Source organism: Loxodonta africana, chromosome 22, assembly GCF_030014295.1.
Source record: "Loxodonta africana isolate mLoxAfr1 chromosome 22, mLoxAfr1.hap2, whole genome shotgun sequence".
NCBI lineage: Eukaryota > Metazoa > Chordata > Mammalia > Proboscidea > Elephantidae > Loxodonta > Loxodonta africana.
In genome coordinates this window covers 41,209,867-41,224,090 of record NC_087363.1, presented here as the reverse complement: position 1 = coordinate 41,224,090, position 14,224 = coordinate 41,209,867, and the positions used below count along the sequence as shown (strand labels likewise).

Here is a 14,224-nt window from a genome sequence, read left to right as displayed (position 1 = left end):
TGACCCAATTCAATGGAAAAAAAAGTTTCTAGATAAAACTTATTAACTTGAAAGAGCCTCAGATGGAGGACTCTCAGACCCTCTGACAAAACCTGAGCACCAAACAAAAGTTTCTCAAAGAGGAAAGAAAAGAACACAAATGGGAACTCATTTTCCCAAAGTGATCATTGAAATTCCAAACTACTTTTAGCATATTCAGCTTACAGTATTTTTAAATATGCACCCCAAACCAGCATCCCAGTAAGGGGGAGGGGGTTCCTGGATTATTTATCAAAGATGTTAAGCTCTGAAGTTGAAGTGTTTGGTTTCGTTCTTTTTGAACTTAATTCACTCTGCTGGCTAGAGACCTAGTCTCTTGCTTTAGACCTTAAATATACCAGTTCCTACAATTGGAAAGTATTTTAAAGTAGCTACTTTTTTTTTTTTTCCTTTTGATGTTTTTTAATAGCCTTGATATACTAATTAAAATAGGTAGTAAATTTGTTTTTTATAAGTAACCCCCATAATTTTAGAAGTTTTAATACTCCAGAGTAGAGGCTTTTGTAAACGTGGGGTTTGGTGCTAAGAAGGTGACACCAAGGTCAACTAAAAATTTGCAGGGTTCCCCATTAATTTGGATAACAGTTTCTTGTGTATTTAAAGCCACCATTGGAAAAGCCTGTTTGTTCCTTGGAGCTTCCTCATTTGGCCTTAACAGAAGAACTGTTAAAGGATGAAGTGCCTGTTTTGTTTTAATTTTATGCAATCCTTCTTAAAGCATCCAAGTTTTTGGCAATAGAAATAAACTGATTAGTTTAGGTTTAGTCCTTGTATAAGCTAAATTTATTGTGGTTAAGAGGTTGCAACTGTTGTAATTGAAAAGCCATTAATTCATCTTATGAAGCCATCAGTTAGTTTTATTTGACTTGCCTTCCTAGTTCCAAATGCTGGGTCAATTGTAGGCCAGGTTGGTAATTTCAGTCATAAGTGCTGTTTCCAAGTCCAATCAATGGTATTTGACTAGGGCAGAGACTTCTAGATAGAACCAAACCAAAACCAAACCCAGTGCCATCGAGTTGATTCCAGCTCATAGCGACCCTGTAGGATAGAGTAGAACTGCCCCATAGAGTTTCCAAGGAGCGCCTGGTGGATTTGAACTACTGGCCCTTGGATTAGCAGCCATAGCACTTAACCACTACACCACCAGGGTTTCCTTCTAGATGGAAGCCATTCATAAACATTTCAGGAAGCAATAAACCAAAATGTTCTGAGAAAATTTTTGCTAGTCTATCCCAGTAATTAAAAATGCTTTCATCATTTTCTTGCTTACAATTTTGAACTTTAGCCCAATCAGTCTTTCAAGGGAAGGCCTTAGGAATGGCCTTAATGAGATCGTTGTACATTGTTGTAGCATTTATTAGGAGTTGGGTGGCAGAGGCAGTTGGCGTTAGGATTATAGACCATTGGAGATGGTCCCAGCCAGCTTCTTCCATCCACAAATAGGCCACCTCCAGGTCCTAATAGTGTGGTTATTAATTGGAACAAATCAGATAGCCGTGGCTGTTAAACTCTTAAATTCCTTAGTAAATTTATAGGGGTCTTCATGCAGGTTGGGGAAACCTTTTAAGATTGCGCAAAGCTCAACTTTGAACCAGAGAGTAAAGGTAATTTTAAAAGGCATTTCAGCAGGACTGTGATAAGGTAAGGTTGGATAAAGGGGAGTAACTATAGAAGTAGAAGATGTAGAGGAGTCAGAGACAGGAATGGAAGAAGCAGCCAAAGAAGTTATAGAGTTCTGATATTGCAGTTTCTTAATTTGTTTGGACCATTTAGAAACAGTGTCTTGTAAGGATGCAAATTTACTGTCCTGATGCCTTTTAGAGGCTTTTAAATACCAATTAAACTAGGTTTCCCACCATGGCTGTTTTACTCAGAAGATTTTACAGTCGTGTTTGCTTCACAGAAAAGTTAATTTACCTAAGTCAAATGAGCCCCACATTGGCCATTGATCCTCTAAATTTCCCTTAGTAAGTGTGTTACAACAATCAATGTACAAAACTGTACCGGGGCCTTGGATGTGGCATTCCCCCTCTTACTAAGGAATTTGTGTGTGCAAACAGTCTGAACAAACAATAATAGCCTAATGTGTCCTGGAAAAATAGAGTTTGGGCTGTTTTCAAATCCAAGTTCTAATAACATTCTGCCATAGCGTTCTGCTACTAGATGGCAGTCTCGAAGAACTCATCAAAGTGTTAGATAGCAAAGAGAAAGTAAGAGTAAGAACGGGAAGCTTAACAATAAATCTCAAAGAGCTATCTTCACAATTAGTGGAGGCTCAATTTGCAGCTTACCTCAAGCAGCTCCCAAGAATTCGTGCTGGCACTGGGCTCCAGGTCAGTTCCTCGGAATTTGCTGAAGATAAGATGCCTTCAGATCCTGCTGACTATACCAAGAAATGTCCTAGAGTAAGACCCTCAGACTGTTAAACTAAAACAAAGAGATTTATTGAAAGCATAAGGAATATTAGAATGGGGAGATGTTAGCTCACATAGAGTAAAAAAAGAACCAACAAATCCAGGGGGCGGCTGCTTCACAGGGATAGTTATAATACAGAGTCTGGAACCTCCCAGCAAGATTCTGATTGGTTGACCCCCGTGGGCTTGCCTGAACTTGTATAAGCATAGCCTGAACTTACCTGGACTTGTTTAAGCATAGCCACATTGTCTGTTTGGCAAACTGTTGAAAATAGTACCAGGGTTATAGTTTTAAAGCAGAAGCAGGGGTCCAAAACAAAATGGAGTTGGGCCTACTCCTAGATCAGCAACCCTAGATATGCCAGGCACCTCTGTTCTGGAGCTTTTATTCAAATGCATGCTTGTAGTGCATGCAGACAAAACTGCGTGATTCAAAGCTTCATTATAATTGGGTAATAATGACAGCTCTGACCAGAGCACATTAGAAGATTCAAAAAGGAAATTAGTATAGAGTTTTAGCCTTGTAAGTATATTGATACATGTAAGATGGGCTTACAAAAAAGATTTTTTGTTATAATAACTACAGGGATATTTTTATTAAAAATTAAATTTCTGCTGAAACACTGCACAAAAATTTTATAGGCAGTCATTTTTGTGTCACCCCCTCTGATTGTATCACCTGGTGAGGTCTGTACCCCCAACACCCCTCTCGTGATGCTACTGCTTCCCTCCCTCCTTTTCTCCCTCTCTTCCTTCCTTCTTTTCTTCCTCTTTTCCTTCCTCAAAGCAGTGCATCAGAGTGGTTAAACCCAGATTCTGGAACAATATTGCCTGGTTCAAATCCTGGCTCTGTCTCATAACACCTATGTGACCTCAAAATTATCTCCGTATGCTTCAGTGTCTTCGTTTATAAAATGGTGATAATAATAATACCCACCCCGTACAGATTAAAAACTAATATATGTGAACTGCTTAGAACAAGGCCCAGCACATGGCAAATGTGTGTTTGATGCTATTATTCGTTTATCAAACATTTTCTGAGCATCTCCTCTGTGCTAGGGCAAAGTTGCCATTGAGTTGACACTGGCTCATGGCAACTACATGTGTGTCAGAGTAGAACTGCTCCATAGGGCTTTCAGTGGCTGATTTTTCAGAAGTAGATTGCCAGGCCTTTCTTCCAAGGCACCTCTGGGTGGACTTGAACCTCCAACCTCTCAGTTAGCAGTCAAGCATTTAACTGTTTGTACCACACAGGGAGTTTGGCACTGGAAATAGATGAAAATGACAAGATCCCTGCCCTGATGGTCTCCCCTTCCTAGGAGACAGCTATAAACCAGCAAGGGTGCCACAGTAAGGGGGTGCTCAGGGCATTGAGGAGGGGATTGCTAAGCCTGAATGAGGGGCAAGGAGAAGCCATCAGGGAAAGTGTCATGAAGGAGATCTGCCCTATATGTTCTGTGCAGATCCAGAGGAGGGTGGCCCAGTATGCTGGGGTACAAGGACTGTGGAGTATTGCAGGTGTTTATAGGTGAGTAGGAGCTGAACTGGTAAATGTGCCCGGCCCTGTGCTAGCACAGAGGGATACAGATGTTTTGTGGCTTAGGCTCTACCATCTAAGCCTGCACAGTTTGGCAGGGCCCAAAGACTCTCACAGTGGAAACACAAGGGCTGGGTGTTGGCCTCCCCTCTCTCCCTGCTGATTGAGGGGTGCTTTCCTACCAGAAGGAAAGGGCAGGGAACCATCACAGTCTTGAAGAACAAGCAAATCAAAATCCTGTTCTGAGAACTTTGTCTTGCCTCAGTGGTAGGGGCTGGGTCTCATCTAAACCGTGGACTCCAGTGCAGGGCCCGGCACATAGGCAATGAGAGGCAAGTGTGGAAGAGAAGAGTACACCCACCCCTCACTTATCGACATGGTTAGGTTCCAAAGACCGGGTCATCATGCAAAAATCGGTGTTACACAAAAATGGAGGGTTTTTTTTCCCCCTGTTTTCAGACCATCCATTTGTCTGATTTTTTTTTATTTAGAAAATATGGTCATAGAATAATAAACACCTATGTGCTCATCACCGTGAAGAGTACAGCTATGGATTATTCCTCTGCAGAGAAGGAGGCTTGGAGGAGACAAAGCTGGATAAAGCGGGGCTGTATGACTGGAGGGCCCATGGCTTAACCTTCCTCCTGTGCAGGGCCGAGCTTCCTTTGTGGAACCGACACCAGGGCTCCACTCCCACCCCTGCAAGCCTTGCATTCAGAGCAGGCTCTGGACCTGGCAAGTCACTGAGGCCTGGGGCTTCCTGCAAGGGTGCTGGGAGCCTGGCCGCACACCCAACCCCACTGAGGCGAAGGCTTCAAGCCCAGTTCAGCTCACTTTGGAATGTCATTAAACTCACGAGCGTTTTCAAAACACTCTCTCCGATCCTCTGTCTTTCCGCCCCCACTTCCCACCCCACAGCAGTTTTGCACTGCAGGGCCTAGGGCTGCATTGAAGCTGGGAACCCAGAACAGGCACCCATTGGCTCGGTGCTGCCAATGCATCCACCCAGAGCTGGTGGTTATGGAGGAGGCTGGCCCGGCACAGCAGCTGGATCCCACACCCCTGCTGGCAGGAGGGAGTGGAGGCCACGAGGCGGCATGGCCCAGCTTCCTGGAGGCCGCCTGGAGACCGTCTTTGAAGGAAGGGAAGCTCCACAGCCAGCCCACTGTGCCCATCGCCTCATTAAAGCACAAAATAGTCGGATAGTAGATTTTTTACTATTGTCGTAAACGTGAGATAGTCGATAAATAAGGAGTAGGTGTACTACATTTGGAGTCAGGAAACCCCAGTTCAAGTCCTAACTCTGCCCCTTCCTTGCTGAGTGCCTTGGACAGATGACGTCCCCTCTCTGAGCCTCAGCATCCTCATCTGTTAAGTCAGCATCCCGGAGCTTGGTATGTACCGGGAGTGTTAGGATTCTTGGGCCCTCAGTCAGTGCGGATGAACGTGGGATGAGGGCAAGTCCCCTGAGAACGATCCAGAGTGTAGACCTGCTGCACATGCCCAGAGCCAGGGTCACTAGGAGCAGCCCTTTTCCTGAGTTTCACACCATCCTCTCTACCCCATCCAGTTTGTGTGCGTGGAAAGCCTGGTGACTGCCGTGGTGGACATGTACCCCAAGGTCTTCCGGAGGGGCTACCGGCGGGAGCTGCTCATCCTGGCTCTTTCGGTCATCTCCTACTTTCTGGGCCTCGTAATGTTAACAGAGGTGAGTGATACGGACCGTGTGGCTTTGAGTTAGGGTCTGACATCAAAGCCCAGCTCTGGGATTGGCTAGCTGTGTGACTCTGCACAGGTCTAAAAGTACCTTCTCTATCACTCAGTTTTCTCATCTTCTTAATGGCCTGTTTCAAGAATCGGATAAAAGCTCTCATTAAGCCCTTAGGTCTTACATGTGTGAATGCTCCACTGAAGGTGGCTGCTTTATTAGCAGAGGGGACCAGATCTCACCGGGAGCGATACTGGGTTTATCTGGCAATTGTGAGCACCAGGAGCTTCTGGATGACGGGGATAATGCCAGGTCCCAACCCCTAAATTAACCAGTTGCTGCCAAATTGATTCCGACTCATGGTGACCCCACATGTCAGAGTAGAACTGTGCTCCATAGGGTTTTCAATGGCTGATTTTTTCAGAAGCAGACTACCAAGGCTTTCTACGAGGTGCCTCTGGGTGGACTTAAACCTCCAGCCTTTTGCTTAGCACCCGAGCATGCTAACTGTTGGCACCAACCAGGGACTCCCACCCCTAAACTAGGTCCCTATTATTGGCCTAAACTTCACAGCAGCAGTTCTGGGGTGTCCCTGGGAATTGACATGCATGATGGTATTTGGCACCTTCAGGCGCTGTGTGCTCTATCTTCACCCCTCTGTGGATGTCTCTGCTGTGTCCGCAGGTGAGGAGGGGTTCACTATGACACCTAAATGAAGACTGTCGCATGAAGCCATACTGTTCTATCTTCCTTTAGGACATCCTGTCTAATAAGTGCTTTCTTAAACATCTTGGGAAGGTGAAATAAGGTGTTTTTTTCTTCATACTCACCAAAAAAAAAAAAAAAAGGCGCAAAAAACTGTTGCCTAGAGACAAGAAGAGGTTTTATAAGAAATGAGGGAACTCAGGATTGATAAAAACAACTGCCAGTTTCTAGGCTGCCCTAGAAAGCATTTGGGTGGATGCCACCTTGTTGAACCTACTGGTCCTCAGCTTCTCAGCTCAGATGTCCCTCCTGGAACCCTCCCCTGCTCTCCTCCCCCTGGTTGAGCACTACCTCCTTCTTGCATTCCCCTCACCCCAAGCATGTTGTTCAAAGCTCCGGTTAGCATCTCCCCCAACGTTGTAACGATCCTTCTGCCCGCCTACCTGCCCCACCTGACTGCGAGTCCTGTGAGAACAGGCCGGGCCCTGTCTGGCTCTGTGTTCTCGGTGCCTGCTCTGAGCCTGGCACAGGGCGGGCACTCAGTGCACGGTGGCTGATGTTGCCCCTGCTCCCGGTTGTTGTCACATTAATGAGGGCGATAATCAGCCTGTGAGCAAATGAATGGTACGGTGTCTCCCATTTCCACCTCATCTCTCCCCACGCATGGAAACCAGCGGTGCAGTGAGCAGGGCCTCATTAAGCGCTAATTAATTACGCAAAGTAGAGTCTTTTGTCACGTACAAATTGGGGAGTTAACCTGATGTGTTAGAGAGGCTCACGGGGGGAAGTTACAAGAGGGGCTGGCATTGGATAGATACCACCAGCTGGGAATAGGCAGGTGGGTGGAGGGCCCTCAGAGCCTGGATGCCCACTCTTCATCCAGGGCCTGGGGTCTGCACATAAATTAGTAGACATTTGGGCTCCACATGCCAGCCTTCCGCATCCACCAGGAATATCTGCACGATTACACCAGGGAGGTAAAATTGCCCGATGGACTGTGTCAGCCATGGCCTTCACAGTAATTGCTGGCAGGATCTTCTGCCTCATTTATGCACATTTAAAGCTCAGCTCTGGGGAAAAATAGGCCACAGATTTCTTTTTTTTCCATCGAGGCATGGGGTGGACAGTTAGAGTATGGGCTGCCTGGACTCAGTCCTCAGCCCTTTGACTTAGTACCTGGGTGACCTCGCCACTGTGTGCCTCAGTTTCCTTATATGAAACTTGGGGGTAACAATAGTGCCCCATGGTTGTAATCATATTGGAAAGGACCAACTGGCTCAAGACGTGGAGATCGGTCAGAGCCTCGTGCTTGGTGAGCGCTATGTAAGCGTCTCGTCTTCTTTTCTTTCTTCATGTATGATGTTCAGAGGAGTCACTTGGGAGCAATTTAGAGGGCGGCCGTGGGTCTTTAACTCAGTGTCCCAACCAACGAGCAGAAAGCCAAGCCCTGAGCTAGTCACAGAGGTGCCTCAGACCTGCTCTTTCCCTCACACACCTGAATATCCACAGTGGCTGTCACTGCTGGGAGACCCCAGACCAGCTGTGGCTCATAGATTTGTTTTGCTTGGCCCTCACAGTATTTGTTAAAATCATGAAGATGTTACTAACAGTTAAAGGTAGAAAGATTTCCCATGAAAACATGGATTTCTGGCGTCTCCTGGAAGTCTGCAGATCTGGCCATACCCGGGCCTGTATCCCCCAACAACCATTCACCAGAGTTGTGTGTCCAGGTGGGGCCACTGTGCTCTGTTAGCCACAGTCTCTACCACTCTGGTGCCACACACCTGGCCCACTTTTCTCATGTATATTAACTGCCTGCCCCTGTGGGTACTTAAGATGTTACCCCTGAGCTAGTTGAAGAGATGACTGAGAAAACAGGAGGTGTGTCTGTGTACGATAGGAGGAAGCTGCAGAGGCTGTAGAACAGGGTGTGGGGGTGTCCAACTGCAAGTAGATCCCTGTGGCCGCTGTGCTCTGGCCGGGCCTCTTAATTCCTGTCCTGGCATTCGGATCCCCCTCCCCAACATGATCCTCCCCCACCCCGTTTTTCATTTTTATTTCACCTGCTCTTGAGTATGCCCCCAAGCTCCCTCATTGTGTTATACAGATTTTCTTGGTAGATGCCAACTCTTTCCCCCTCTGTAGCCAGGCTTCTCTCCTCCAAGCCCCCAGACACCATCCCCCCTCCCCAGAGAAGCCTTCCCACATCACCTGGCCAGGTGAGCTCCCACCTCCTGGAGCTCCCACTGAACATGAACGTCACGGATCTGTGCATTATGCAGCTGGCCCCCAGTCACGCCTTTATCCCTCAAAGACTGACTGTACACCTACTGTGGGACAGACCCTGGGACACAGTCGGGGACAGTCAGAGTCCCACCTTCATGGAGCTCACACCACACAAAACTTAGGTTTGCTGTGCACCTTCCATGGGCCAGGCCCTAGGCTAAGGACTGGAGACAAAAAGGGGATTGCCGTTGGGGTGTTCCTCTGCAGAAGCTCAGAACAAACAGAACAGCTGACAAGAGAATGCTTTTTGTTTTGTTTTTCACTGAGTACATAAAATGTGCAAAGAATGAGACTAAGGGGTTAGGGAGGGTTTCTTGGAGGAGGTGGCATCTGCTCTGCACTTTGAAGGGACTTAACAAGTGAAAGGGAACAGTGTGTGCAAAGGGACAGAGGTGCAACTGTCCTGTGGTCTCCAGGAGGGAACATATTGAGTGTGGCCAGTAGGAAGCGGAGATGAGGCCAATGGGAGGGAGGAGGTGTGACGACCCTGGCTGGCAGGCTGGAGGGAGTCCAAGAGTAACTGTAAACTGGGGAGTAGCATGGTTGGCTCTGCATGTTCCGAGCTGGTGTGTGGAGGGACTGGAGAAGGCGAGGCTAGAGGCAGTCAGGAGGCTGTTAGAGCCACCCAGACACACACTGAGGCTGGCCAGCCTGGAGCCTGGTTATTTGTGCCGCCTCAGCACCAGCTCTCTGGCCCTTGGGTTGCTGGGGAGTGAGAGGCTGAGACAAGAGGAAACATTTGCACCCAGAGGATGGTGCATTAGGGGATGTGGGGATCCCCAGGTGTGAGGGAACAAGGTCCTGTCAGAGGAGGGAGAAGCAGTCTGCCCTGTGAAAACGGCTCCCTAAGAGCCTGGCAGATGATAGCCCACTGGGCTGAGTTGAGGGGCCCTTCCCGAGGCCTGCTGGGCTGACCCTGCTTTCCCATATGTCCGTCTGTTGTTCTGTCTGCCCGCCCCGCAGGGTGGCATGTATATCTTCCAGCTGTTCGACTCTTACGCTGCCAGTGGCATGTGTCTTCTCTTCGTGGCCATCTTCGAGTGCATCTGCATTGGCTGGGTGTACGGTGAGTAGGGCCGAACCTCCCACACCCTGCTGCAGGCCGGTGCCCAGGGTGCTGCAGACCTGGGTTGGAGGTGGGTTCTCAGGGCTGGTCTTTGTCCATGTCTACCGGCTCCCCCTCCTCCTCAGGGACTCCTTGGCCCCTTCCCACTTGTCAGGAGATGTTCCTGCTGTTATATCCCCCAGCCAGTGGAGGGAATCAGAGCAAATCCTGCTGTCCTGAGGCTCAGTTTCCCCATGTGTAAAATGGGCTAATCATCCCTGTATCTCCAAGTAGGAGGAGACAGTGTAGCAAAGTACCCAGCACTGCACCTGGTTCTCAGTCAACACCTGCCTTCTCTTCCTCCTGATCCTCAAGCCAGACGAGTGGGGGAGGGTTCCTTGGTGACAGAGTGTCGTTTGGAAACAGACCGTCCTGCAGACCACCCTGCCCCAGCCCTCGCCTTCATAACCTTGCCCCACCCCCAGGCAAGTCAGCGAGCCCCTGGCCCGGCCCCCCAAAGGGATCACCCTCTGCCTTTCTCCCAGAAACTTCTTCCTGTTTCCTGTGTTTAACTGCCTATTGCTCAGGAGAGTTCTTCCCATTATCAGACCAGAATCCCTCCTGCTGCAGTTCATTCTAAAGCCCCACCTACCTCACACACGTGAAGATGGAGAGCTTTTTAAGCTGCACATAAAGTCCCCACTGCAATTCCTCAGGCTCAGGCTGGGGAAAGCAAACTCTCCTGGCTTGTCATCTAAGCTTTGTAGAAAAATTCTCTGGGGTGTGTGTGTCTTGCTCTGGACAGGAAGCAACAAGTTCTATGATAACATCGAAGACATGATCGGCTACCGGCCATTGACCCTCATTAAATGGTGCTGGAAGGTCGTGACGCCTGGGATCTGTGCGGTAAGGCCCCTCCAGAACCCCCTCCAGCCCACCCACCGTCCACCCACTCTCCACTCCAGAGCCCTGGGAAGACCTGTGAGAGCCCCCAGCCTGCCAAGGCTGGAACGAGGGAATCCAGTGTCGCCAGGGTGGCCCCTCTCTGCATACAAGATCCCTGGCACCATGTGAAAACGGAGTCATGGGGACAGTCTCTGGGCTTGGCAAGGAGGGGCCTCATGTAGACCCCACTCCGGCCACTACTTTGCTGTGTGACCACAAATGAGTCCCTTCCCTTCTCAGGATCTCGGTTTCTGGACAGGTAGACTGGGGGGCTGAGATCCACCCCCATGGGGGCTGTGTGAGTACATGAGAGAGAACGTTGTGCTTTGTTGTTAACTGTGAAGGCAAGCTCACAGCTCGTGCTCTGCCCCTCAGACCAGACCACAGAGGGGCCTTTGTGAGCTAGTGTTTAAAAAACTCTCTTCACCTACTTCTTGGCACTGGGAGGATCTAAAAACATCTTCACAGACCGTTGTAGCTCTGAAAAGCAGCTTTGAAACCAGCCCCCAGAAGTAGCTAGGAGAAAAGAAAGATTCCTGCCTGGGCAGAGGCTGGGAGGAGGCAGCTTCTGGGGGTAAGCGGGAAGGGTCTTGCAGCCCGGAGAGGTCTGCAGGCCCCGAGTGTTTGTCCCAGGATCTGTGGGGTCTGGGAGCTGGAGTCCCATTTGCTGCATGTCTGACTCTGGTGGGACGGGGCTGCCAGGTGGTTCTTCCTCAAACTCACTGGGAGACCCGGGCAGGGCCTCCCTGTCCAACCAACCCCTCCCCTCCCCAGCACTGGCCTGGCCTGGGTAAGCAGGTGAAGGCCATCTCCTTGACCTCTCTCCCACCTGTCCCCAGGGCATCTTCATCTTCTTCCTGGTCAAGTACAAGCCACTAAAGTACAACAATATCTACACCTACCCAGCCTGGGGCTATGGCATCGGCTGGCTCATGGCCCTGTCTTCCATGCTCTGCATTCCGCTCTGGACCTTCATCAAGGTGTGGAAGACAGAGGGGACACTGTCCGAGGTGAGAAGGCCTGGCGGGGCAGGGGTGTGGCGGGAGGTGGGGATGAGAGGGCCTGGCTCTGTCTCCAGAGGGCTGGCGAGCCAGGGCAAGTCCCAGGGCCTCTCCAAGCCTCAGCTTCCTCGTCTGGACAATGGGCATGATGAAAATGCTCCCCTGCCTATTTCTCAGAAGTGGAGACAGGCTTCTCTCCCTGGTAGGTGGTCGTCATTACAGTTGTGTTGGAGGCAGCTGCTCTTGCTTCTGCCGGAAACCTCAGGTTGAGCCAGTTCCGATAAGCACATCCTCATTTTCCTCATCTGTAAATGGGAATAACAATAGTACCCAACTTATAAAGGTTGTGGTCAGGTTTCGTTAAGTTCATATATGGAAAGCACTTGGACCAGGACCTGGAGCCCAGAGAAGGACTAAGCATCAGCTCTTAGTTAAAGACGCCATGCCCAGGGCAAAGGGTGAGGGGGCAGGCATTTGAAGAACCCTACTCTGTGCCTGCTTTGGTGCCAGGCTCTCTTCATGGTGTCTCTCACCAGTTCTCAGAGCAACGCGGAGTGGCAGGCGCTATTTTCTGCGGTAACAGATGGGGGAAACTGAGGCTTAGAGGAATTCAGTTATTCGCCCAAGATCGTACAGCCAAAAATTAGCAGGCCAAATTTTTAGAAACAGATGTATCGAGGTATGTTTTATATATTGTAAAATTCACCCATTTCAGGTGTACAATTCAATGATTTTTAGGAACTTTGCTAAAAAAAGGCGTGCAGCCATACCCATAAATCCATTTTAGAATGTTTTTATCACTCAGATAAAATCCCTTATGCCCATTTACAGTTAACCCTGGTTCCCATCCCAGCAGCCACTAACCTGCTTTTGGCCTCTATAGATTTGCCTCTTCTGGATATTGCGTGTGCATGGAGTCATACACCCTGTTTTCCCTGTTAGCAGACTGCTCTTACCTAGAGCATACACTCTTTGCTCCTCTTTGCAACTGTCTGTGAATCAGGTGGCGTCAGCTTCTTATTTATTTAACAGAGTATTGTTGTGTGCCAGACACTGTTCCAAACAGCTTACAAATACTAAGTCATTTAACCCTCACAGCAGCCCGTTGAGATGGAGACTCTTATTGCCAATGTTACAGATGAGGAAACTGAAGCACAGAGAAGCAAAGCAACTTGCCCAAGGGCACACAGCCTCTAAACAGTGGAGGGGCCAGCTCCAGAGTCTGTGATCTTGTCCCCTGAGAGTACATAGGACGTCCAATGGCTTCCCCACTGCAGGCCTCATCTCTGGCCCTGGACCACACCTCAGGAGTCTTGGAGTTGACCCTTGTTACCCAGGCCAAGGCCAGAGGGAGACGGGGGCAGGGGTGTGCACAGAGGCCCAGGCAGTAGTACCAGCACGGAGTCTGCTTCACCCTGCCCATCTGCCCACTGAGGGGCCTGGGCCCCAGGAACAGCTGTGTGACCAGCCAGAAAGAGTGAGTCAAGGAGGATGGTCGCTTTCTCAAGCCTGCCCTAGCCCCTTGACCCCCACCTAAGCAAGTCATGCTCCAGCTCCTGCAAGGAATGTCAGTCAAGGGCAGTTGGTTAGTTCTTCTCGTCTGGGACCAAACATGCCCAGAGGGAGCCTTGACACCTTGGCCTCTGAAAAACCCTGCCCAAGCTTCCAGGTGGCTTTTTGGAGTTCAGAAATACCTGCAGTCCCCTGATGAATCATCCAGAGATTATCTGAGACATACAGGAGGGAGAGAGGAAGGAGAAGCTGCTTTCCATGGCTATCTCCATTTCCGTATCACCAGCGGGTACTTCCACATCCCATTGCCTGACTCGCTTCTCACATAATGCTGTGAGTAGGTACCACCATTGTGCCCATTTTCCAGGTGAAGAAACTGAGACCCAGGGGAGTCAATTCATTGTCAAAGAGTTGCAAGTGGCAGAGCTGGGGCCCAAACCTAAATCTGATGGCCCCACAGCCCATGGGGGTTCAGACCCCAGGGACCCTGCCAGCCCCTCTCATTCTGCTCTTCCCCTCCTCTCCACCCATCCAGAAACTCAGGAAGTTGACAATCCCCAGCGCTGATCTGAAAATGCGGGGCAAGCTTGGGGCAGGCCCACGGACGGTGACAGTTAATGACTGTGATGCCAAACTCAAGGGCGACGGGGCCATCGCAGCCATCACAGAGAAGGAGACACACTTCTGAGCACCCGCGGTCACCTTGGAGTCTTTCTCCATTCCCTTCCCGTGTGTATAAATGAATTCCCGAAACGTGTACTTCACCTAATGATAGGGGCTTGCTCGTTTTGCACAAGATTTATTAACAAGTTAATTTTAAGGTGGCCACTGTACACATTGGTTTAAAGTCATATCCTCCCTCACCCCAATTATCATGTAAGTAACCATTACAATGAGATAATATTGTACAGTGATTAGCAAGATGTTCTTGTCTTAGGGTGGTTTTAATCAATGTTTTCTAGGGGTTAGAAAGAAGTGTATAATATTGTAAAACTTTTATACTTGGGGCCGTGGGGAAGGTGGGTGGGAGTG

At 49.2% G+C, this 14,224-nt stretch overlaps 1 protein-coding gene across 1 annotated transcript in view; it reads left to right on the top strand.

Annotated features, from left to right (window-relative positions):
• SLC6A11 (solute carrier family 6 member 11) overlaps nucleotides 1-13,880 on the top strand; it is a 177,914-nt gene extending 164,034 nt beyond the window's left edge. Inside the window, exons 10-14 of the mRNA XM_003409756.4 lie at nucleotides 5,561-5,698; nucleotides 9,653-9,755; nucleotides 10,540-10,640; nucleotides 11,519-11,689; nucleotides 13,728-13,880. Of these exons, the coding sequence (XP_003409804.4) occupies nucleotides 5,561-5,698; nucleotides 9,653-9,755; nucleotides 10,540-10,640; nucleotides 11,519-11,689; nucleotides 13,728-13,880 (666 nt within the window). The remainder of the gene's footprint in view (nucleotides 1-5,560; nucleotides 5,699-9,652; nucleotides 9,756-10,539; nucleotides 10,641-11,518; nucleotides 11,690-13,727) is intronic.
• Nucleotides 13,881-14,224: the final 344 nt, after the last annotated feature.